General features: G+C 44.7%; 2 protein-coding genes across 9 annotated transcripts in view; one reads left to right on the top strand and one right to left on the bottom strand.

The window, feature by feature from the left end:
• The window catches only part of BAIAP2 (BAR/IMD domain containing adaptor protein 2), a 137,002-nt gene extending 119,981 nt beyond the window's left edge, over nucleotides 1–17,021 (top strand). Inside the window, exons 13-15 of one of the 5 annotated variants that reach the window (XR_013835808.1) lie at nucleotides 1,455–1,489; nucleotides 11,971–16,222; nucleotides 16,342–17,021. Coding sequence is in view for 4 of the 5 variants with exons in the window: in XM_079965500.1 (XP_079821626.1) it covers nucleotides 1,455–1,489; nucleotides 11,971–12,040 (105 nt within the window). In the remaining variant the exon portion in view is untranslated. Of the gene's footprint in view, nucleotides 1–1,454; nucleotides 1,490–2,426; nucleotides 4,224–5,533; nucleotides 5,588–11,970 lie in introns of those variants that run through there. The other 4 variants (XM_079965503.1, XM_079965500.1, XM_079965501.1 and 1 more) reach the window with 4 other exon arrangements.
• Nucleotides 16,881–26,072, bottom strand: part of AATK (apoptosis associated tyrosine kinase) — an 87,299-nt gene continuing 78,107 nt past the window's right edge. For all 4 annotated transcript variants that reach the window (XM_079965349.1, XM_079965348.1, XM_079965350.1 and 1 more), the window contains one exon: nucleotides 16,881–25,241. In XM_079965349.1, the coding sequence (XP_079821475.1) occupies nucleotides 25,210–25,241 (32 nt within the window). In that variant the 3' untranslated portion in view covers nucleotides 16,881–25,209. The remainder of the gene's footprint in view (nucleotides 25,242–26,072) is intronic.

The following is a 26,072-nucleotide window of genomic DNA, read 5'->3' as shown; positions in this document are numbered from 1 at the left end:
GCAAAAGGAGGCTCACTAGTTGGAAAACGTTTGCTGCTGAAGCCAGTATTTTGCAAAAGGTGTCCTATTGTTCTGAGCTGCTTTGATCTCAACTTTGTTGTTAGTAAAGCAGGATACAAATATTAAATCAAGGGCAGATAATCGGGGACGATTATTGCTGTCTAAAGATATTTATAGCTGGGACGAAACAGCAGTATTTGGGTTACAGAAGAAGCTAGGGCAGTGGAACCGACAAAACTGCAATTTTTAACTGAGCATAATTGTGATAAGATTAAATTACAAAATAATGGTAGTTTTTTTATTTGTCCGGAACAGGAAAATAGTTTGGTTTCTTAAATGACTGGTTCTGAGGCTTTGACTTGGAAGCCTCCCTTCCCACAACCCCGGCCCCATTGCAGATAGATGAAGCTTTGTTAGTTGTTCCTGCCAATAGGTTCTGTGGCTAATGACCCTTAGTGAGACTTGGCTTGGGTTAAGAGCTAAACATGGAGTTTAAACTTGATTGAGGGTTGCCCCAGCATTTATGCTACAGACCGTCAGCCCTGAGCAGCTGAAAATTGCTGCCTGGTGGGAAACCTTGATATTTTTGTCCAGAATAATAAGTGGTATTTTTAAGCAAGGAGAAGGAGGAAGTGACTGGAGTTTTCCAGGGAACATCCATAGTCCTCCTTGGCTTGCTGCATTTGGCTTCGCTGCAGCAAGCATAGCCCAAAGGGTTTGAGCAGGACTGTGTCTTCAAAATGTAAGGCACACGCATGCCTGCTGGAGCTCCCCAAGCTCACAATTTTCCCCTTAAATGTTGATGGGACTTTGAAATGCATCACATCCAGGCTTGTGATTTGACTTCTCCTGGGACCCATTCGAGCAGGAAAAATAAGTGTCCGTCGTTTTCTTTATATGTACCCATTGGAGCATGAGGATGAAAGAGGCAGCCTGCATTTCTCTGTGTGCTGCTGCTGCTTCGGTTTCATCCATCTCGCTGATGCTTGGAAGCCATCGCTTTGGCATTTTCTTTTGAAGACAATCCTCAAAAGAGATGAGACTATGCAGAGTCCTGTGCTTGCTTCCACCAGACATTGCAATGCCACCAACCTTCTTTTTCCACAGGGTGTTTTTGCAACAGCCCAGCAGCAGCAGCCTGCACTGCAACTAAAAGTTAGAGACCTCTTCTGTCCCAAGTCAAAGCTGAAATGTCAGAGCTCAGTTTTTATCCTCCTCCTTCTACAGCTTTTGCTGCCCAAAGTCATATTCTTGTGAAAGGGACGTAACTTCTTACCATTCACTCTATGGCTTTGGTAGCTAAATCCTTCTTGAGACCCAAACACTTTGACTCTGCGCCAGAAAACCATTGATTGTCAGTGCTGCTTTTATTTTTCTTCCATTGCTGTATTTTGGCAAATGTGGTTTCTTCTGCTGAATGACACCCCTTGCTTTCTTTTTGTTCTCATCCACAGGGACTGGATGACTATGGAGCAAGACCCTCAAGCAGGTAAGAGGCTTGGACTTTTGAACCCATCATAGATATATATAAACACACACACACACACACACACACACACACACACACACACACGAGACAGCAGTATCCCTGGATTGCATACAACCACTTCCCCAACCATTTGGTGCACTCTGAAAATGGCAATTTCCAGGGCTTAACAGCCACCTGCCTTTAAGTGCAGGATACAAGGAGTTTAGGTTTTGATGTACTTACATTTATTTTATCCCTTCTTCTGCCTGGAACCCAGCATGTGCATGGATACCAGGTGGTCTCCCATCTAGACAACTATGGTTTGTTGAAGCAGCAGTGAGCTCAATTGCTGCCTGCCCTGCTTTTCCCTCTCTTCGTGAATTCCAAGCATTCCTTGCAAACCAGAGTTAAACTGTGGTTTTTCTCAGTCTTAGTTGGTAGGGAGCAGCCAAGTACTGTACATGAGAGGACGGAAGGTATTGGGGGACAGGACAGCACTGGTAATAGCTTTCTGGACTGTGAAATATCAGGCATGTAAAAAGAATTCACTTATAGCAGACAGCTTTCAAAAAAGCTATTTATTATAGGAAGCAGAGACTTCAAAACCCACGGTAAAACAATACTTTTTATTAGGTCCAATCAAAATGTCACAGAATAGTGAGCAAGCTTTCAAATTCTCCATTTTTTTTAGTTGTTCAGCACATGGCAGCGGGCAGCAGGGTAGAGATGCACGTTGAGCCTGCAGCAAATCTCAAAAGTGCAGTGGGGCAGACTAATAGTATCTTTCGCCTTTTAGTAGTCTCTTCCCCCGGCCCCCCGCAGGGTTCTAGGCCAGAGGGGATACTGCATGGCACTTGAGATGTGTTGCGGCTTTGGTTCTTGTCCATCGGATGCTTTTTCCTTTCGTGGTGCAAGTGCGGTTTGGCAGTATCCTGTCCTTTTTCTTTCTATTCCACAGCGGCAGTGGCACTTTGGTATCAACAGTGTGAGAGAAGGAACCTTGACTAGAAATGGCAGCTGCTGCTTGGAAGAGTTTTCTGCTTCTCTTCTCTTTCTTTCTTTTTCTTTTTCTTTTCTTTTCCTTCTGCACAATTTCCTTCCAACTACCCTCTTTTTTTAAAAAAAAGAAAGAAAGTCGCTCTTCTCCCCCACCCTGGATTTCTAACTCTTGTGATCGTTAAGGAACCCATGGTGCTGCAACCTTCTCCACACTCCCTGCCACTTGCAAAAGCAAAAACACCCTTCCGAGTAGAAAATATTAAAACGGGAATTGTTAGATTTCGCAGCAGCAGCTGCCGCCGCCTCAATGCAGTTTACATTTAACTCGATGGAAATCCTGCGCCTCTCTCTTTCTCATTCTCTCTCTTTGTACTTTGTAAATGGTTTTTTAAATATATATATATATATAAAGATAGTCCACAACCCCTTTTCAAAGACTTTAATGTGAGCTGCACATTAATAGCAAAATACATGGATATTTTTTTTCCTTAAAAAAGAAGTAAAAAAAGAGAAATATCTATATCTATCTATCTAGATGGATAGTTATAGATAAGATATATCCAGGAACAAATATGCATGGCCTATGGTGTACGTACTGTTATTTCAGATATCTTTCTTTGAACTTTACCATGATGCCAGTTTTTTTTCTGTCAAAAAAAGGGGGGATGTGCACAGACTGGTTTATAGGGAGGCTGGCTGGTGCAGAGGCTGGTTTCTCAGTGAGGATTGGACTGTTAACCTGATCCAACCAACTGAACTGAGCACCAACCCAGTATTCCTTTTTAAAAGGGGTTTGTTTTATATATACATATAATATATATATATTTTTTGTAGGAAGGTATTGTTACCTCATGGTTAGCACTCTGGGGTAGTGGAGCCAAGTTGGGATTTCAGGGTGGTGGGGGGGGAAGGAATATTTTGTCATTTATGCAGCTTTCCAAATCATTCCAAAGACTTTTTCTTTATGAAAGTGAAGGGGTGGTCCTCCCCGCATCCCCCTTTTGCGCAGAGGGGAGGGGGTGGAAGGAAAGAACCACGTGTGTTTTGGGGGTGGGGCGGGGTGGGGTTTTGAACTTTTGGTGATTTCGGGCAAAGTTCAATTGCTTCATTTCCTAAAACACTGTCAATCTTCTTTGTGTATTCTTGATTAACTTCAGAGGCAAACCGGGTAGGATTGGAGTTAATGGCTACTGGTATTGCTTCTTCAATCACTGAACTCTGTGAACGTGGCCCCCCTGTTAAAGACTTTTAACACTTTCAGTTCCTGTTGCAAAGTCTACAGTGTAAAGCTGTATTCCTATGACCCCAATGTGATTAAAAATAAATAAATAAGAAAGTCAGACAAAATGAAACTCAGAGCAAAATATTTTATCTGTATTGGAGGCTGCTGGCAATATTATCTTGACTATATGTATATATATAAAAGATCTATCTCTACACACATAGTAAAATAATAGACTTGGGGCATATGTAATAAGAACCTCCTTCCATTGTTGTCATAACTTTGCTCAAAAAGACTTTTTACATCCAGGGTATTCTGTAGTAAAAGAATCGATGTAGAAAACAACAAAGCAAAAAAATAATAATACACAAAACTTGTGTTAAGGATTGTAAAAGTGATGGGGGGAAAGTTCTGTGTTGTTTTTTTAAAAAATAAATAAAAGCAAAGAGTAATAAATAATAATAATGATGACAAATAGTTGAAGAGAAATGTGCCCTGTACCGAGATGTTTGAATAAAAGTTTGATTTCCTTCATCGAGTTGGGCTTGGGTGATTTTCTTCAGGTTTGTTTTTTTTTTAATTGCCTTTGTCACGAACAAGCCCTGCAGTCAACAGTGTGTGTTGCAGGTATTTTCTACACCTCTAGGATGCTGAAAGATCCCATCCTGCCTTCATCAATCTTTTGTCCTCTTTCCTGCTTCATCCTTTTCCAACTGCGATCTCTTGAATGCATGGAGTGCTTTTAATAGCTGTTTTCCCAGTAACCTTTTCAACAGTCCTAAGGATCAAACCGTAATCATTCCAGTATTACAGATGGAATGCTGAGGCCGAGAGGGCAACTTGCTCAAAGGGGCAAGTGGGGCATCTGCCCTGAACCTGAGCTGATCTCCTAAATCCAGCAGAAAATTCTTTCCAACAAACCACACGGGTCAGCTGGCAGAATATTAAACAGGATATTTGTCAGGGATTTATCATGGGAGAGCTTAAATCCTGACTAATAGGGGTTTTATCCAGCATCATATGGAATAACCTGTTCAACTGAATTGTCAGGATTTGTTTGTTAGTTTGTTTGTTTGTTTGCTTAACCAGTTTTTGTCCCTGCAGTTGGTTGTTTTCATCACAGCAGCTTGTTATCGTATCCCTGCATAGCAACTACTTTAGTCTAGTGAGCAAGTAGCCTAGCTTCATTAACAGCTGGTCAATACCATAAAGAATTGTGAGGATACTTGAGGGTGCAGTAAGCTCAGCCTCTTCCTGTGGCTGTATGAGATAAAGCTGGAGCAAGCAGTTGCTTTTCTTCCCACGGCCATGTTATATCCATGTGACGATCGAAATTATCACACAGTTGCTTGACTGCCTGAAGGTTTCAGCATGAAGAGGCTCTGTACAATTATCACCATGTGATCTTTGTTGTGATTTGTCACTCCTTTCCCAAACGCTTCACGAGTCTTGAAAGTTATGAAGACCCAAGTAAAGGGCGACTATTCTGCAAATTTTATAGAAGAGGAAATAGAGTGTGGGATGTTTTTGGAGGATGACGTTTAAGCCTATATTCCAAGGAGTTGTCATTTCATTTTAGCCTCTGACCAGACTAGAAAGGACCAGGGCCTCAATTTCCCTTCCCTACAGTTAATCCTTTTAATTGCCGTTCATTAGCCATAAGTTGTATAGTGCAGTAACAAATGCAGCTTCCTCAGAGGAAACCCCTCCCACCTGAATGTTGCGTGTCGAAGGGGCATCATCAGCTCCTGCTCTAAATAACTGATTCCTCCCCAATTGTTTATGGAGTGTGCATGTGTGCAAAGTACAAACAGCCTCTCTATTTTTCCATTTTTCCATTACAGCTCAGATGTTGAAGTGGCCAGGTTTTGAGAGGTGTCCCCTGACTGTGTATAGTTGTAAGTTCATCATTTTTTCCCCCCACATGCCAACTCCTTTCCCTTTGCTCCCACCTCATTCCTAAGAGTGCTCTGGACAGACTTTTTTTAAATGCTGGTGAAGGGTGGAACCAGAATATGGGGATGGAGGGATGGAAAAAATTACCGCTGCTAAACAGCACTATTGGTGAATTCCGTTCTCCACCGATGATCCGTCAGTTCAGAGCTTGACTCACTCGCTTGCCACTCGGTCCACTGGTTGAAGTTTCTTTGCCTTTTTCTGGCTGACGGAAGCTGGATTCCCTTTCCTCCTCTGACCTTTGGAGCAGTGCTTCCCTTTCTGTAATCCACTCTTACTTCCGCACAACTCCTAGCATAATGCCTACCCCAAACCTCCATGCTCAATGCTCCCTACCCTTTTCTTTTCTGCTACATCACCCCTAGGGTTGAATTTTTCATTGGGTGCATCTAAATCTGGGCAGCTCTGGGGTCTCTATCTGGTTTCTAGCTTATTATTAGGAAGCTTTTTGCACAGCCGTAGTGATAATCTGTTAAATTCACTGGACCTTGGGGCCACTGGCTTTCTTACCCCTTTAATGTGATGGACCCCCTCTGGTTTGTTCCTGTTTGATTTCCTGTCTTCCTGCCAGGGCTCTGTCCTGGAACACAGAAGATCCAGTCCAAAAGTGCAGGGACATTCATGAACAAAAAGAGCCCTGCACCAGCAATGTCTTTCCATTGACTTATGGGTTACAACAACTCCATGTGCATGCTGGGAAATGTGTGTATGGAAATGAATATTGAGTTGCTGTCCCAACACTTGAAATCATTTGGTATATCCTGTATGCACAGAGGGTCCCCATACATGTAAGGATATACTGACAAAGAATTAAGTAATGTTTTCTGCACAGCTGCTCATGTTTTCAGTGATCTCTTTGTTTTTGCCCTGTGATTCCTACACCAATATATGTATATACACTTGGGTTTGTACTCCCCACTAGAATTCAAGTCCTAACTGTGTTGTTGAACATGTTGATCCAGGTTACATTAGCCAAGCCAGGTATGTTGTTCCAACAGAGTGGAACAAAAGAAGTAATCTCAGAGCCAGGGAAGAAGTATGGTGGTGATAAAAAAGATTTAGTTTCTGCTCTCCCTGCCACCCCAACTCTGCACTGAACCTCAGAAACTCAAGGAAGTCTCTATGCTGCTTCCATCAGGCTCTTGGAGCTTACCCCTCCTTTTCTCGTTTGCCATTACAAAAATAGTTAACTATTCTTTGATGAGTCACAGTGTGAACAATCTTCAATACTTTCTCCTCCTGTTTAAGTTCCTTTCAGCTTCAAGAATCTATTTTAGCATCCCCTGGGAGAAAAATGATCTTAGCCTCTGCATTAATTAAGTTGGGAATATTAATTGCCTGTGCTTTAAAAATAGGATAATTAATCTTTGCTGCTGTGAACTGAGCAGACCTTTTTAAATAATCAGCTCTGGCTGCAAAGAGGTGCTTTGCTCCGGAAGAAGGGTGGCACTCCTATCCATATCTGCATTAGGGTGCCTAGTTTCCCCCTCTCTCTTTTTTGGGCTGGGGTTTGGGGCTGCTGCCTTAGCTTTTTGTACTTAGGTGTGATGACAGGATTCAAAATCATTGAACTGGAAGGGACCCATGAGGCCGTTCAATATAAACTCTGCTGTGTTCAAGATCTGCAATGCAGGGTTCAGTTATAGCATCTCTGGTTAAATACCTTCAGCAATACAATCTGTTCTGTTGAACAGCTTCTGCTGTTAGCAAGTTTCTTCTAATGATTAGCCAAAATCTGTTTTTCCTCTAATTTCTAACCATTGGATTTTAGCCCAGTACCCTGGAGCAATAGAGAACAAGTCTTGCTCTATCAAAATACCTGTGGAACCATTATAATAAACCTGTGTTTTTATTATTGTTTATAGTTTGAATTAGATATATGTGGAGGCACCAAAATCTTTTAAGTACGGTACTTAGAGCTTCTAAAGGTCTTAATCCAGCCCTCCCTAAGAAATGCCTTCTCTCTTCAGTGACTCTGGTTTCTAGGTCTTCCCATACACTAGAAACTTGTGGAAGTCGCTAAAGCCATTAGATTCCTGTTTGGAACTGCAATTGCCTTTATTGAGAATCACAAGTGCCCTAAACTGGTGTTTTGCTGTGTGAGCATCAAAACCTAATCTTGATGTTGTGCTAACGGTATCTCCAGAATATACTCTTGAGAATATTCTGTTAGGGCAAGACCATCTGTTACCATTATTATTTATCAATAATCTGGTGCTGTGAGTGGATAACATTATTTTGCACTCCTCATTCATTTGGACAATAACATTGAAAAAGGTCACTATTATTATCTGTTTGGGAAACAAAGCTCATTTCTCTGTCCAAGGCCCTTCTAAGAAGTGTTGGTCAAGCATGAGTTTAAACCCCTGGTGCAATATTGGCTAAAAGGTGAAGGTAAAAGGACCCCTGACCGTTAGGTCCAGTCGTGGATGACTCTGGGGTTGCAGCGCTCATCTCGCTTTACTGGCTGAGGGAGCCGGCGTACAGCTTTCGGGTCATGTGGCCAGCATGACTAAGCCGCTTCTGGCAAACCAGAGCAGCACACGGAAACGCCGTTTACCTTCCCACCTATTTATCTACTTGCACTTTGACGTGCTTTCGAACTGCTAGGTTGGCAGGACCAGGGACTGAGCAATGGGAGCTCACCCTGTCGCAGGGATTTGAACCGCCAACCTTCTGATCAGCAAGCCCTAGAGGCTGAGTGGTTTAGACCACAGCGCCACCCGCAATATTGGCTACCGGTTTGTAATTCTAGATAAGATTAAGCCATTGCCATACATGCCAATTCCCGCTTTATGAAACAATTGCCCAGTCCTCTCTTTTAAAAAGCAAAATACTTGTTAGTTTTTGAAGCATGCCTTAAATTTTAAACTACAAGGCAATTAGTTCTCCATAAAATAGGACGGGTTCCTGTCTTTTCTCAGCGTGTTCTCCTTGAGTCAGCTGTACGTGAGCCAGCTTGTTATGCTGGTATCTCAAGTTTTATATATTGGTTTTGTGCATGCTGTGGGGATGCTCACCTCTTTTTTGTGGGAATTGTGCATCACACATGGGTGCGTAAGGCCTTCTTTGTCTTCATAATCTGCCCTTTCTCCCACTTGCTCCTTTGATGCAACACACTTTCTGTCTACTGTGAGAGACTTTGCAAAAAGCTGAATTCTGTCTTGCATCTCATTTAACAGGTGGTTCAAAGCTGATCTGGTTTGGGTGCCCTAATTTGAGCGTTCATACTTGCCAAATGTCTGTGTCCCCAAACCCTTGGGAGAGTTCACCCTACCATTGTGACAATGACATATCCCTCAGAGCACTCTTAACATTGGGAAGAAGAGGGAACAGTGTGTTTTTAAGTCTGATGGCAAGCTAGGGACCAGTGCTAGCCTTCAAACGTGGCCTTCACAGAAGTTGCAGCATTCTGACTTTTGCCTGCATCATGGACATGACTGTCACTGAGAATTGTAAACTTTGAAGCTCAAAGGAATGTAAACACATTCAAGGTAGAAATGGTTCATAACCCAATAGGTTCTTGTGAAGGAGAATTCTGCCTACCTATATATTGGGACGGGGTGGCTAACCCAGATGTTGCTGGACTCCGAACTCCTGTTGCCTCCTGCTACCATGGCCAGTAGTCAGGCATGATGGGAGTTGTAGTTTAACAACATCTGGAGGACCAGATGTTCCACCCTTTGCCTTGACGCATTCTGAACCTGGAATATAATGTACGTTGGTGTTGTATCTACCTGTATGTTTACAGTGCAGTAATACCATGGGGAAATCATGGCACAAAAATACGGGCTGCCTCTTTAGGACAGTTGTGACAACAACAGAGGGCTGGGTGTGAGAGAGATATAAAAATTAGACAAATACAGGCTCTGGCGATTCAAAATTCACCAACAGAACTAGGCAAAAGAATGGTTCCCCCTCACCTTGAAGAAATTGCCTGCCTATTACAATAAGCACCAGTCTGTATTTTGCTTTATTTCTCCTTTAGAGATAGCAGGCAATGTGGTCTTAACATCTGCCCAGTTTTGTGTCACCTGTTTCCTTTCAACATGTGGCCATAACTTGATCTGTTCAGCAATAATCGCTTTCAGTCAGCCTTTTTCGCCCTGCAGTTGTAACCTTAACCGTGTAGAAATGGTATTTCATATTTCTATGGCAAAGGAAATAGGTCAAGAGTGGTTCTCCTTAAGCCAGAAAACTGCTCTCGGCTAAATATGGTAAGTGTTAAGACAAAACGAGCGTCTTCGTTTCTCAGACCCTTGCAACAGTGGTAGCAGCGTGGATTAATTTTATTTACTTCCCCTACAAGGAATCACCCGAGGGCAGTTTGGCAGTGCCATTGATTTTCTTGGAAGTGGGAAGCTATGTATTAATGGCTCCCCGCTCAGGTCTGGGGAGTGATTTCCAACAATGCTCCATCACCTAAAACTGCAAGAAACAGCCCTTCAATCCCAAGCAGCGACACAGAAATGGCAAGTGTAAATAAGCACTTAATTTCAAGCGTATTCCACCTGCCAGTATGTTGAGACCACACTGGATGGGGAGGGACAAGAAGACACCGCACGAACTCTGGATCAAAAAGGCATGACTTCGATAAAAGGGAGTTGATCGTTTTTGTGTGTGAATGTTGTGCTGCCAATGTCTTACATGGGATGTTATGTCTTAAAGACTGCCGTCTTCAGAGGGAAGGCTGCAGGATCTGAAATTTCTTCTTCCTGGCTCAAAACCCAGCCAGTTTGGAGAAATTTCAAGCACCATTTCTAAGCTGCAGAGCCATGCTCCGCAAATTGTTGCCTGTTGGTGAGCAGCTGAAGCAACGCCCCCTCAGATCTCTCTGTGCCAAGATAGTTCAGGAATGCAGTTGGCTATTGGCTGGAAAGGCCTCCTTCACACCCACCCGGCGACCTTAAGTCAGGCTCTAGATTTGTCTGTGGCGGAGCAGCCTGCACCCGAGAGTGTGGCAGGCTCACAATAGTTACGTGTTAGCGAGTATTTGGAGAGCAGCAGCTTGCCCCGAATACATGCAAGATGTTCTGGAGGAAGCAATGCTGTGCAACGTGGGTGTGGCGTAAATATCAACAAAATGTGACTTATTGCTTGCAGGAGGGAGGCACGGGTGCGGAGGGAGAAGAGCAGCATAATCTGAAAATAGTCCAGTTGCTCGGGAGAACCTAGAAAGCAGTGATTCAGTCCTGGAGCAAATTCCTCCAATACAGTTTGGACGGTGAAAAGAAACCCGGTCATAAGGGTGTAGACCTTTCTGTCTGCAGGCAGATCTATGCTAGCAGGCCGCCTAACCTTGCCCAAACCGAACGACGGATAGTCATGCCCCCTTAATTGCAAAAAGGCATACCGTATTTTTTGCTCTATAAGACTCACTTTTTCCTTCCTAAAAAGTAAGGGGAAATGTGTGTGCGTCTTATGGAGTGAATGCAGGCTGCACAGCTATTCCAGAAGCCAGAACAGCAAGAGGGATTGCTGCTTTCACTGCGCAGCGATCCCTTTTGCTGTTCTGGCTTCTGAGATTCAGAATATTTTTTTTCTTGTTTTCTTCCTCCAAAAACTAGGTGCGTCTTGTGGTCTGGTGCGTCTTATAGAGCAAAAAATACGGTAATTAAAAAGGCCATTCTGTTTACAGGTGGCTTGGATTTGTGGAAGAACAAATGGGACTTGCAATGAAATGGTGCTGGGGGGAGGACTCCTGTTCAGGGTTCCAGTCTGTCAGCCGTGGCCTGTTCCATTCCCCCTCCCCACATGGTTTTCTGTTTGCTCCACAGCAACTGCCAGCCTTTTGTGATCAGTGAGCATACTTGGTCCTCATTGGGATGTTTCCACCTTAAACAATTTCCCCCCTAAATAGTTTGAGCTTCCCCCAAGCTTGATGGTATCTCTTGGATAGTGCCTTATCGGCTACAAGAGGACCGGCACTCATGCCGGAACACTAGAAACAGTTGTGGAAGAGTCCAGCAATTCTTTTTTTTGGGGGGGAATTGGTGTTCTTTTAATATTTTAATCACTGGGACTCTCCAGCTTGAATCTTGAAAGGACTCGTAGTATTAAATATATTGAATGCCAATGTTTAAATGCCTTGCCATTAAGATTTGGCCATCTAGGGCAAAGATACCTTCCAAGTAGTTAAAAGATTTTTGTCTGAATTGATGCTGTCTTGATTTTGCAGCAGGAACTGTGTTTTCTAGTGTGCACTGTACAGGCATCCTTGTCGTCCTTGTTGCATCTCTCATTCTTCCTGTTGTCTCATTGGGTGTAGGCCAATTGGTTCCTAAAGTTCTTCCCACTAAAACTGAGCCTTGCTTTCTCTCTGCAGGAATCCTTTTGCCAATGTCCAACTCAAACCAACGGTGACGAACGATCGTTCCGCTCCTCTCATCAGCTGATCTCCAGGGATATTGGGCGACGGCGGGTACCTCGCACCTTTTTGAGTTTCACCTGTGTGGCATTTCTGTGGTGTCCTTGTAAAGCACACGTGTCTATCTTTCCACAACTCTTTATTTTTGTAGTTAGACTGAATCTCAGCCTCCTGCTTGAGAAGCAGAAGTTGGCGCACTCATTTTCTTTATTTTTGTCTTTAGAGCAGAAGATATACCTTGGCCTTTGGAGTGATAAGTACCTCAAAGAGTACATGATGTCTCTGTTGTGAATGGAGAGCTAGAACGATGAACCAGGCCATGTAGTCTGTTCTGTTAGACTTATGTTCAAAACCTTCTAAGGGTGATAATAAGCTAGGAAAGCTAGTATGAGCAGGATGAGACATTCCGTTTTGCAATTATCTTATTTCTCAATTAATTTCTTATGGAGGTCTCTCGGCACAATCAAACGTGTGGATTTGAATAAATTGAGCCTCTGGACTTCAGTGGTTGTCAATAAAAACTTTAGCACTGCCCGGTGTCACCAGACAGCGGCTGCTAGCAGCTGCAAGTCTGTACTGCACAGCTCTACAGCCAGAGCAGCGCATTATATAGATGGAAGACTCACTGGCTCATTTTGACTTGTGCTGCGTTTTCACTGGGTAGCCCACTCTCCTTAAACTTAGCACAGCCAGACTCCAAAAGTTACCTCTAGTTACCTCCAAAAGTTAGTCCTCTAGTTACCCTTTTAATTTTCATGACCAGTCCAGATCACTGCAAGTATGGAATGAAGTAAAAGGCAGGTCGAACTTCACAAGGCAGTCATCCTGTGCCTGATCATAGTCAAATTGTTATGTACACATTTTTCATGTTGTGTGCACATGGCTATGGTGCACCAAGTAGGGAAACGCCCTTTTGAGTTGCTTTTCAGTGAGCACCAGCCCTCTTCTCACTCGAACTCCTTGCTAATTAGCTAGGCTGGGGGAGAACCCTAACAGTTAACAAAGCTAGCTTATCTCTCTCTCTGCTGCCCACCCCTCTTTCTGCCCTGAACTCCTCTTCCAGTGGAATTCTTCTCTACACATACTGCCTGGTGCAGTATTTCAGTGTCCATGCCACAGGAAGAAGCCAGCTTAGGCAGCCTGGCCCCAGTTTGGTACTGCAGGTCAATGCCATTAGTATTACTCTTGGGCAGTGAACCAGGACCTTGCAGAGTTCCTCTTTTGTTGCTCTTTATAGCCTGCTTTTCTTTCTAAGATGCCCTTGCCTTTGCCTTAACAACAGGGGTGGCTAAGCTGTGGCCCTCTAGGTTTGTTGTACTCCCTTCAGCTCCAGCCATCATGGTCAGAGATTATGGGACTTTTAGCCCAGAAATACCTGGAGAACCACAGGCTAGCTGCTCCTGCCTTACAATGTGAATGTTAGAATGTATTCATAAGAAGCTTTTGCATATGCTGTTGAGCTGGGGGGACCAAAGTTCCCTAAAGCTTCAATGCACAGCACTCAGTGTTGCATGGCTATCCCAGCAAGGTGATGTTAGCATGCGCTTCCAAACTGGAAAGGCGGGATCTGTACTACTGTCTCCCCTAACAGCAGCAGTCAACTTGCAGATCACTCTTGGGGTCACAGGATTGGCTTCTGGTGCACATTCATCATTTCTGGCCAAGTTTCCTCTTGCTGGAGTTCATCCGCAATCTGACTTCTAATGAAAGGTAATTCAGCCGTCCATCCTGGGAAGTGGCAGCTGTCTCACATCTCTAAACCTACCATGAGATACTGCAGGCACCTTGGCGCCTCCTCCAAAATCCCAGTCAGAAGTAATTTGGGGGCAAGCTAAGCAAATACATGATGTGATGTGATTGCTAAGGAAGGCAGGATTATCAGGAGTTTCTCTTGGAAGTGGGGTGAGAAGATGAGCCAGGGGCCTTCTATCTCTTTCCTCCATGCATGGAAAAGCAGCTTGGTGTGTTTGAGTAGGCAAACATTTACCAAAGAACGGTTAAACGGGCCCTCTCCTTAACTGCTGCCAGTACTCTCTAATAATAATAATAGTAATAGTAATAATAATAATAATAATTAATAAGCATTAGGGGAAAGAGAGCAGCCACATGTGGATTCAAGTTGAAGAACCACAGAGCTGCCTTGTGTTGTTTGGTTCTCAGATAAAACACGCATGCAAATTGAGAAGGTTTGATGATTAGACTCTGTGCCCTCACTTTGTATTAGAGTCTAAAATAAATAAATAAATAAAATAAAATAAAATAAAATAAAATAAATAAATGCATCCGCAGTGCCAGCCTATTTAGAGGGGCTGAGATCTCGCTAGTATTCTACATGGAAAGACATCATTGCTTGCATTTTTACTGATGCTCATGATGTGCTTCCATACATGTCTCTACACCTTTATTTTTGTACAGAGATAATGTATTTTAAGTACAGACCAATTATTGTTTGTTCCTGTTTGGGACAGATAATCTGGCAAATGCCGACCTTGGCCGACAGCTGCAATTCTAGGCCGTTCCTTGCTTATGAGTAAACATGCAGGTCCTGTGTTGCAGCCAGCGTGCCTGAGTGTATCCTGCCTGCTTCTATTACCTTCCTCCCTCTGAAATATATTTCTTTCTCTCTAATAATTACCTCAGGGCTTTGTCCACAGGAGTGTGATGAGGTTTCTCAGCCAGAGCTTAATATTTTGAGAAATGGCACAGAGCCATACTATGCAGAAAGGTCAAATTCTACTTAGATGAAGAGACTCTTTCCAGATTTATTATTATTATTATTATTATTATTTATTTCTAGCTCTTTATTCACACTTGTCTCAAGCCAGCAACAAGGGTAGAAAGTATCCCATCCCAATGTAGCAATGGTTGCAGGAGTGTAGCCCAGTTTGCTGTGTAATGTTACACTCTAGTTCTGGCAGAAGTGACCAAGATGCAGGCAGCATAGAGACACCTGGACTTAAATCTCCTCTAGGTTTCCTAGGTTAATAATATTATCTGACCCTCTGTGCAAAGGCACACCATGTGAATTCAAGGCTTTGAACACCATTATGTGCCTAAGGGACAAAGTACTAGTGTTGTTACATGACAAAAGGGAGGGCTGTAGATCTCCAGTTAAAATGCAGCAACTCAGTGTATGAGATGGGCACGTTTAACGTGTTTTTGAGAATAGGGAACAACCGTACAATCGGCCTGTTTCGATCCAGAAGTGCCCCGTGACTTGCTAACATTTCGTGCTGGAAGAGGGACACTGAGCAGCTGCTTGTGGTATCAAATTTATCTGTCTACATCAGCAACCACTATCACCACCCAGAACAGAAGGAAATACAGCAGTCAGCAGCTGGCTCGTAGCAAAAACGAATAGAAGGTACAAGCTACCAAACACTTCAGCTCCATGCGGAACGCTGAAAAGGGTAGTGGAAGCACCTATCTACAAGATTACGTAGGAGAACTTCATGAATACTTACCGCAGGCAAGGTGTCTTTATCCCTTCTCTGTTGCTCCAGCTTGAAGGCTTGTGCATGCCTGTCACTGCTGATGTAGCCACACGTGCCCTAAGGATTAGTGCTCAGGAGTTCTCTCTCTTTCAGAAATGCAGTGTGGCAGCCATTTAATGCTCCAGGTAAAATGTGCTATGTGGGTCTTCAAAGGAGGCCCAGCACTGCTTTCCTTCCTTGCTTGCTGCTACAGACTAACCCAATTGCATTTGTGAAGCATTTAGAATTTCTGTAATTTAAACACTTATTTAAACTGCAGGAGACTGAGGCGTTCCTTCAAACACCTCTCCCCTCAACACTGTGCCCGTTATCCTTGACCCTTTATTTCATGAATTAAAATTAAGGAAGAGGTGGACTTGTTTGTATTGGAAGAATTCATACTATAAGCTAGATAACAAGGATACAAACCTCTCCCCCCCCCCGAAAAAAAACCCCACTGGGGAATGAGATGAAAGTAGTGCTTCAAGAGGTTGTACTCAACATCAGATTAACAACAGGCCAGGCCTAGGTACAAAACTGATGGGAATCTGGTGGTTTAGCCTGCTCCTCGCTAGGTCCCCTGTACTAATTAGGGCACCACTATCTCCACTCAAGTCGCTCTGTAAGATGCAGAAGCAATGGGGGTAAAACATTGCCTAGGAAGCAAGCTGTGGATATTTGTTGTGTCACATGTGGCCTTTGGTCTGCAAACTTCACCAGTTTGCTCTAGATCATTGGTTCTCAACCTGTGGGTCCCCATATGTTGTTGGACTAGAACTCCCATCATCCCTGAGCTCTGGCCTTGCTAGCTAGGGGTGATGGGAGTTGTAGTTCAACAATATCTGGGGACCCACAGCTTGATAAAGCCTGCTCTAGATGCTGCTTTAAAAAACAAACAAGCCCACAATAGCAAAACCTCAACCTTTCTGCTTCCTTCCCAGCCATCCTCCTGTGCTACTAAATAAGGTTCAGGTAGGGCACTAGGAAGTATTTGAAAAGGCTCCATGTGCTGCTGAGCTCACTCACACTCACACAGCCCCCTTGCTGGGTTAAGGTAGGGATTGACTACAGCTGTAAAGTGGTGTTTTTAAATTTGCTTGCCACCATCCACAAGAGTAGTATAGAAGTCTAGAACACAAAGTGACTAACAGATGCTCTCATGAGTATTGGCACAACACCGGATTTTTGTGCCTTTAGCATGAGTCAGAAATCCAGCAGGTACAGATTTTCCTGCACCTCTGAGTTTGCTTCCTGAGAAAGGAGCAGTGCCTGTCGCAAAGTAAGCTCATCTGCCCTCCCTCTATCACAGCCTCTGGCTTAACCTATGAAACCCCAATAAATTATGCTGGCTTCAACGCATAGTAGATGTTACGATGAGAGCAGGCAGAGGATGGCTTATTTTAAAAATGTTTTATTTTTAGTGTTATTATTATTGGACCAATGGTATTTGACACACATGCTGGGAGCTGTATGGAAATCAGCACTGATAAAAAATACAGCAATTATGACCCGTATCAATAAAATATACACTGTAAATAGCCTCTCTCTCTCTCTTTTCTTTTTTTAAAAAACCAAAAACCAGCACAATCCAAAACATAGCTCTCTAGCTCTGTCTTCATGCAGCCTCTCAGGTGCTGAATGCATTTTGATGCTATAGACCACACACACCCTTAAGCGTTTCTTGTTCAAATGCAGTGCCAAAAGGAACGCGGCTTGGAGGCCGAACTGCGCTGTAGCCACTTAGCAACACTCCCACCCTCAAAGCTGCGCTCCACGGAACTCATTGTGCCTGTGAATCTTCCACTCTCCCATTTCACTGAATGTGGAAGGAACCCAAGTGTAACGGATAGAAACCCCACTCAAAAACAGCCCATGTTGATACCACCACCGCAAGCTGTGTATGCCCAGTTGCACCCGTGCCATGCCCGACAGATGCCTACGACGGAAAGAAATGTGGGGTAATTATACAGAGTATATCAGGTGAAAATGGGGCCCATGCAAATAGCACTGCCTAGTGTGCTTGCTTGGAGGTGCCAGTAGTGTTCAGCAGCCTATAAAGCCTACCTTCCCTTGTGGAATCGCCTGGAGTTTTATACCTCAATGCTGGGAGGAGTACCATTTCTGCATGTGGCTGCTGTTCCTCCAATCCAAATGTCTCCCAGTTGGAGAATAACAGCACTCAGCCCTGTTGGAATGAAATCCACTCTTCCCATTACATAAGAGGCATATTGCACCCATGTGGATAAAGGGATTGGTTTGTCGTTTTGTCATCTTATGCCTACCACTGACTTTTGCTCTGGATATTGCATCTAGATTAACCTGTCTCAGGGGTTTAGAAAATGAAAAGCTGCACAGCTCTGGAGCAAATGTTGTTTTGCAGTATTTCCACCACCCAAAGCCAGCATTGGTGGTAGGCAACTTCCTCATAAGGAGAGAGGTTTCATGGCCTCATCTGCTTGTTCTGTAGGCACTTAAGCATTGCTCTCTCATAGTAAAAAAAAAATCTGTTCTGAGCCACATCTGCTTCTTACAGAGGAAGGGGAGGCTGGACAACGAAAACTGGTATAAAGCGTGAGCAGGCTCAATCTGCTTTACAACCATCTTGGATGAAGGTCTCTTGCTACGCCCTCCTTGCTCACTAAGGCAGTCAATGCGCGACACACTTTAAAATAAAAAAGGTAAATTCTGCATCCTATATAAATCATGCAAATTTGCTTTATTTGCACAATTTGTTTACTTTGCATAATTTATTCTGCTGCTGATCCTATAGAGTGGCATAAGCATAGAAACCTCGAACACTGGAAATGGTAAATTTCCCCTCCACTTCTGGTAATCCTTACTTCTCATTCCTGACTTTTACCGATCATAACTTTTAACATAACATTTTGTATTTTATGTAAACAGCTTAGAGGTGTTTTTAACAATTTAAATGGAATTTAAATAAATAAAATGCAAGGTGCCCTTGTAGGAATATGGTAATAAGTGTGTGTTGTCTCACTATTGGCCGTGGATGTTCTTGGGAGCAAATGTTGTTTGGAGCACTTTGGAGTCACCCTTAGCTGCCTCTACAGCTTACATAGTAAGCCTGGTTTGCCAACTATTAGCTCTGCTGGGACCGGCCTCCCATAACACTTACAGATGGGGAAAACCGAGGCCAGGAAACAATAAGGTTGGGAAGCATAATAAAGCCCAAAATGAAACTCAAGCCTCATGGTAAGCTGGACCATTCACCTTCCACCCTAAACTGATAGAAATAGGGCTGTGTATGACAAGCTACATAGACTATATATTACATACATCAAGCGAATTTGCAAGATCTCCCTGATGCTCCCTGTATTCTGCTTCCCTGCCCTTTCATGGCAAGGAAAGGGGTTATTGAAGCCTTGTGGCAGCAGCAGCAACAACAACTAAACCTCACCAGGGAACCAGTAGCCTCTCCAGCTTCTGAGGTTTGTTCAAGCTTATCCTTGCAATCATAATGGCTAGAAACTTGCTGTTCTTTCCAAGTGAAAGAAGAGGTTCTTACGAAACCACATTCTGCAGCAAGTATTGTATTAAGAACAAAAAAAAAGAAACACATTTTCCACTGAATGGCAGTACACACAAAGCCCTGGTTGTACTCCCCAGGGTATGGCGAGGGCAATTTGAAAAGACACACCAGCGCAGATGGATAGTTAGTAGACTTAAGTCACATTCCCATGGTGCCAAGGAGAATCCTGCATTTGGCAACAACCTACTTGCTTTCCATGCATGTGGTATGAATGGATGGGGCTTCAAAAGCCACAAGGGATGGAAGGATAGCTGTTTAAATAAAAACAAATGTTGGTTATTCCTGATGCTATGAGAGGCCACATGATAAATAATGTACTCTTAAGCAGCAATCCTTTACATACTTACCTGGGAGTAAGTCCTACTGAACTCAGTGGGACTTACCCTGAGTAGACATGCATAGATAGGACCGCACAGCTAAGGGTGCTTTCAGACTGCGGGCTATTAGTGCTACCCAGTCATTACCCTTTTGCTACATGCACAACTGCAACAGGCTTTCCCCCAATTCAGCTGGTGCTGTGTTCTATGTGTGCATGTACATCCTGCCATGTTCTGTTCACAACAATGAGCTTAACATAGCCATGTGGGTGGGCGGCTAACAGTGAAGCTAATGAACCCCTTCAACGGTATTTAATTTTATCACCAACATTTAAATTTGGGCTAAAATGCTCTTTTCACTGAAGCGCTGTTGCTCAAATATTTTATTTTAATGTGAAAAGACCTTCGAACGCTTTGTTGTTGTTGTTTTTAAATGTACGTTGCTCAAATGGCACCGGCTGAAAAGGTAATAATGAAAGAGTGCCCCAGTTGAAGAGGTACAGCAATAGGGTTCAGTTGCTGGGAGCCCCACTGCACCTGTCAAAAGATCTCTGAGGAGGAGGGAGCGAGGAACATAAGGGCAGCACCAAGGTGGCTTAACCCTGTGCTGCTGTTCCATTTCTTCTTACATCAGATTCTCCCAAAGCAAAGTCATAGAAACATAGTGCAGAAGAGGGGAGGGGAATGATTTGATTGCAATGTCCTGTGATTGCCCTGTAAAAAGTGAGTGGACGAAGAATGGCCATTCCAGAATAAATGCAATAGTGCGGAAGCATCACTAATCCAAATGCAGAAACCCAACTGTGCTGGCTTTGTAGCAAACCTGACTTTATAATGGTGCAAATAGCACAGTGGGCTACAGCACAGCCTGGCTTCTAGCCACCAATATATGTTGGCACAGGTGCTAGAAATGTATGCTTCGCAACCCAAAGCAGCTGGCACTGTAAGAAAGCAGGCTTTCTCCACTTTGCCCACTTGCAGTTGGCTCCAGCTCCGGAGAATTCCTGAGCCAGAAAGAAATTAAGATGAAGGGGTAACCAATGACAGTTCTTCTGTTCTTCCCACACATCTTGCAAGGTGGTAGTTAGTTGCTTCCAGCTCTGCTGGTAATTTGTGATTAATTGGTGATAATTTGTGCGTGGAGCAATTTGTGCGTGGTCCACCTCAAATTATACCCACAATGAGTTGACTGGAACCACAGAGGCCAAAACCCTTGGGCCATCAGTAGTTGTGGGCACATTACTAGTGTTCATGACATTCCCTGCTTCTCTCTTTTTTTGCCCAAGTAACTATTGGGTAGAGAGTGGAATCCTGGCCGTAGTGTGTGGCAAGAAGTACACCCCGCCCCCTTTCACCCGAGTGGCTTCGTGTCTCTACCCAGCAGAACAGCTTATACATGGTTCTCAGTGGTCTTCCTTCCATTCCCAAATGAAGAGCAACTGGGAAGGGCATGATCCCTGTGCACAGCTGTGCACACGCAGAGAGGTTGCCACGGAGCCTAACAGAGCTCTCCTCCTGTTCCCCTCCAAGATGCACGTGAACTGCAGAGGTAAGAGCCGCTTCTGTTTCTGCATCAAACCTTCCTTCTCTAACACAGGGTCCAACCTGGAATTCTGTTGCATTGTCAAGCAAATTCTAGTGCAAATTCCTGGATTGTGAAGTGCCCTGGATTCCTCCTGTTCTAGTTAATGGCTAGTGTGCTCTGATGCAGCAACGAGGGGGAAGAGAGAGAGTTCCACTGAGCCCCTATGGCAATCCTACCAGCTGCTCACAGCTGCACTTGTGCCAGGATGGACCATATCCAAAGTGGATGCTACTTACTGGGAACACTGTCATTCTGATATGGAGACAGCTGGACATCTTGCATAAATATCTGCCCAAAGCCATGGGACAGAGCCATTTTACAGCCTTGGAAATCATTCGTTCAGAAGGCTTTGCCCGGACTTGGATTCTTGAAGCTGCTCTGGTTGGAGAGGTTAACCGCTAACAAACCACTCTTCCTTTTTTGCAGGGTGGGAGGGGGGCCCTTTTCCCCCAGCCTTGAGGTTCCCATTTTGGGTTTCCCCTTTTAGCCACTGGAAGCAGTACCTCATTCTGCTCAATAAGAAGGGGTAGCTCTTGTCTGTAGGTGGCACTTGTGTGTGGCGTATGTAGCAAAGCAAAATGCAGAAAACAGAAGTTGCAGAAATCCCTCTTGCACTCTGTCCTCTCTGGCTCCTGGGAATAGGCATGTGCTGGTGTGCATGGAGCACAACTCACTGGAGGAATGAGTTGCAGCAGCCAAATGAAACTGGGCAGGAAAGAAAATGTGCTGTGATCTTTGCAGTTCTTCCTGGGTCAGACCTGCTGCCCCTACTCTGGTATATCCTGGCATCAATGCTAGAACTGCTTATTTGCTGGCTCCTCCTCCAGTCCATGATTTCCTTTGGAGTTCTCTTCCCAGTTGGCCACACTGGCCAGAAGTGTGGGTGGCATCACAGATTCAGCTGTTCGAGCAAGATCAAACCACAAACACCTGACGGTGAATGCCCTGAAGTCTGGCAGCCCCGACCAGGAGAACAAGCTTGAGCAACAGTTTTCTGGTTGCCACAAGGAGAGGGAATTGAGTCAACAGCAATACTATCTCTGTCACCTACCCAGGCATAATGCAAACTTTAGTGAAGAAAAGCCGGACAAGAGCACTGCTACTTCCAAAGTCCAGGGCTATCCATTTGTGTTTAGGGACTATACAGCAAGGAGATAATTGCAGGTATCGTGTATATGCTGGTCTGCAGTAGGAGAGGAATTAAATATGTGTATTTGACCTCAGCATACAAGGAGGCTGTGAACAGATCATGGCTAACTTTCCATGCCTGGCAGACCAAGGAAGCAACAGTTCCCAGCAAGGAATGCCATGCACATAACAATATTCTGGCTTCCAGGGGAGGGAGGGCAAGGAGAGACAAAACTATACACTTCTTGGTGTCCTGGCTGGTGCTCAGGATGTGAAGAATCTAGAAACCATCAGCAGGACTCTTAAACATTACTCACTTAAAATCTTCCACCGAAGTTTATAACTGTGCTTAGGAATGCAGCTTCACTGATTCCCAGCTGGCTAAAATTGGTGTGTGGGGAGTAGGTTGGAAGAAGATGAGAAGAAGGAGGATCTTAAAGCCACCCCCACCTCTGTTCATCCGGTAAGATGAATGGTGGGGGCATTGTGCGTGTATATAAATTAATGCTTAAGTATGGGGGTGGGGAATGAACAAGAGGTGAGATATTAGATCAGCTTGGGTAGCTCAGCTGGTTACAGCATGGTGGTGATAATGCCAAGGTCGCAGGTTCGATCCCCGTATGGGGCAGCTGCATATTCCTGCAATTCAAGGCTAGATGATCCTGAAGGTCCCTTCCAAGTCTACAATTCTAGGATATATAATAGAAGAGGTACATAAAATTATGCATGGTGTGAAGAAAGCAGATGGGGAGAGTAGTATTACCCTCTGATAATACTAGAATTCGAAAATGAAGCTGAATTTTGCAAGATTCGGAACAGACAAAAAGAAGCACTACGTCACACAGCAGCGTTAAAGACTACGGCACTTGCTCCCACAAGAGGCAGTGACGGCCACAAATCTGGGTGGCTTTAAAAGAAGATGAGATAAATTCATGGAGGTCAGGGTTATCGGTGGCTACTAGCCACCATGGCTATGCCCTGACTCCACCATCAGATGCAGTGGGGAATCACAAGTGAGGAGAATACTGCTGTATTCATGCCCTGCCCTGTAGGTTTCCCACCAGCATCTAGTTGGCCACTGTGAGAACAGGATGTTGGACTAGATGGGCCACTGCCTGAACCCGCAAGTGCTCTCCTTCTGCTCTTAGAAGTGCATTATGCCCCTTGTGGAACTAAAAAGAAGAGAAGAGTCATCAGCCCTGATGTCAAGAGAAACAGCCAGAGACTTGAAAGAACAAAAAGGCCTCTTAAGAAAAGAATGTTTTGCTGCTGTCTCGGGCTCCTGTGGCCATGGTTGTCCTCTAGCCCCTATTTGGAAATGGTCCACAAATACGGTTGTTAGCAGCTGCTACCTGCACCCTTGATTTCCAGTATCTGTGTTTGGTCTATAGCCCCAAAAGGCCACAACCCCCGAGTGTAGACCCCATCATTACTTTTCCTCCCCCCCCCCCCACAAATCCAAATTGCACAATTATCCTAAAGTTTAAAATGATAAAAGATTTAAACCAAAAACAAAAGAAAGCAACCATGATGCTCTTTCCCCCCTCCCCCGATTCCCTCCTTCCAATCCTTTCCCCCACCCCATCCCCAAGAAACCTTGATAAAAGTTAACTCTTTACATCTCTTTGGCAACAATAACTTAAATCTGCCGCTCTGTTAGGGCAGGTGATATAGCGCAGGGTAATTTTTTTTTTACAAAAATAGTCCCGGTAGCCGTTTGACCTGCTTTTGCTACACATCTTGTCAGGAGTCTCCTCCTGTATGTTAAGTTCCTCTAGGAGTTGCGAAGGGAAGTTGGAGTCTCTCCCCACATGACCAAGATTGGCATTTTGACACAAACCCAGCCTACCCACTTGCTGACGGGACACAGCTTGGCACCCCAGAAAGCCTCCACCTAAACAATACTGTGGCAGGGAAAATAGGAAGGATCTACAGCGGGTGTGTTGGGGGGCAGGGAAGAGAGGTGGGCACCTGCACCACAAAATTCCCCCCTGCTTATAGGGTTTTGTTTTGTTTTTTTAAGTTAACCTTACATTTCCTGCACATCCCCTTTCTTTCCTGCTTACGCAGCCACTTCCGAACAGGCAGGGAGACTTCCTAACAGGCAGGGAGGCTGCTTTCCCCAAGGCGAGGATGGAGAAAGGATGCACCAAAAGCCATTAAGGCACAGCTCCTATACCACTAAGTGCTCCAGTGGTGGTGCAGCTGAACAGGGGGCCAGCAGTAGCTGCCAGCAGTAGTTGCAGAATCTATACGTGGGAAAAGGAGGGGGCAGCAGAAACACAGTGTGGAAGGGGAAGACGGCTACTGAGCCCGTCCCACAAATGAAATTGCCACCTGAACCTCGTCTAGCTCCCCTACGTGCCACTTGAGTTTGCCTACCATCCATTCTCTCGCCTCTCCCCTTATTTGATGCGCAGCCGAACAGCAGGCTACACCCGACACAGCCAGGTGTAGAGGGAGGGGGGCAAGAAGGGACTTGCAGTCACAAGGAAGGGAGAGAAGGAAGGAAGGAGTACTCAGCTTTCAAGGGCCAAATTTAAGCATGTCTGAATGACACGGTGCAAGGCTATGTGCTCTCTTGCTTCCGCTCTCTATTCCGTGCTGGGCTTGGAAAGCACACATGAGAAGCTTACAAGAACAGGCAGGAGGAAGAAAAGGTGGTGGTGATCTCAAGGCAGTGCCACAATTTGGGAAGCCAATGTGGGTCGAAACATCCAAGAGGCATGAGCTGGAGAGGGAGGAGGGGGGTATCAAAATGGCTTGGGTGGAGGGGGCAGCGATGTTAGCGAGGTCACAGCTCTACCCTTTAAATGCTATAGGTTCTATAGGTCTATATGTCTATCTGTACATATACACACACCCTCACACACACACCCTCACACACACACCCTCACATCCACACGCTTGTCACAAAATCGCCACGCTGTGGGGCATCTCCAGCCTAGCAGCAGTTAAGAACTGTCCAATAAAATCCGCCTCTTAAAAAAGAAAAATATATATATAGTAAGAGTGAGCCCCCATCACCATCACCATGGAGTTCTCTGCTCCACCCAAGTTCTGGGCCTCCGTCCTTACTCCTTAGCCCCGATGCAGAAACTGATGCCGTAAGGGGCAAGTCCAAAATCAAGCCCATGGCTAAGCTCATTCTCTGTCGCCTCTGTTTTCACTGCTTCCTAAAAAAAAAGGGAAAAGGCAGAGTTAGTAATGGGGCGTCACAACCTTAAAGGAGGCCTTGTACGCCCCCTCTCCTCTGCATAGCTTTCCAAGTTGCAGAATCCATTCTTACTGCATCAAATGCAACCAAAGGAGAGAGAAATTCCCAGCCCAGCCCAGGACCCCATGACTTAAGCCCATTTTACAGTTCATGCCACCAGCCCCTCAACCCACTCTACAATGATTTTTGTGTGCTTTCTAAAGGACGAATACAATTAAGGTTCCCCAACATAGAACAGAGTGCAAGCAGGCTTGCATCTTATGTTGCTTTGGAAACAGAAGCCCCATTCAAAAAATTCCGCCTCAGGCACTTAGCGAAGGTAGATGAATGGGGCTTTGCCCTCAGCCGAACCACATCTACCTACCTTGCTATTTACCACCAGTCCAGGCTGCTGTCATTGGCTCTGGCTCCCCCTACTGTTGACCTCCCTGCCGTCCTCCCTACCACTCCCAATGGGCGCCAATCACCACTGCAGAACCCGACCCAGATTATGCTTTGCAACCTGACCCTCGCTGGCCAGAGCTTGTAATCCAGAGAGGAGTCCATAATTTGCCTGTAGTTCCTTCACTTGCCTATCACTGATGGTGCACCTGAACATGATCCCAGTGGGTTTAACAGAACGGGCTGTGCCCAAATGAACATAGGCAAACATCCTAAGATGCTTCCATAGGAGCTATTCATTCTGGAGTGTCTTAGGTCTTCCCCCATTCAGTTATATTTTGAGAACAGGAACACACAATGTCCATCCCAACAACCATGGATCAATTCAGTGAAGTTGTAGGGGAATATC

This window comes from Podarcis cretensis (assembly GCF_951804945.1).
Source record: "Podarcis cretensis genome assembly, chromosome: 2".
Classification (NCBI taxonomy): domain Eukaryota; kingdom Metazoa; phylum Chordata; class Lepidosauria; order Squamata; family Lacertidae; genus Podarcis; species Podarcis cretensis.
The sequence above is the reverse complement of the archived record's forward strand: the minus strand, read 5'-3'. Positions and strand labels throughout refer to the sequence as shown.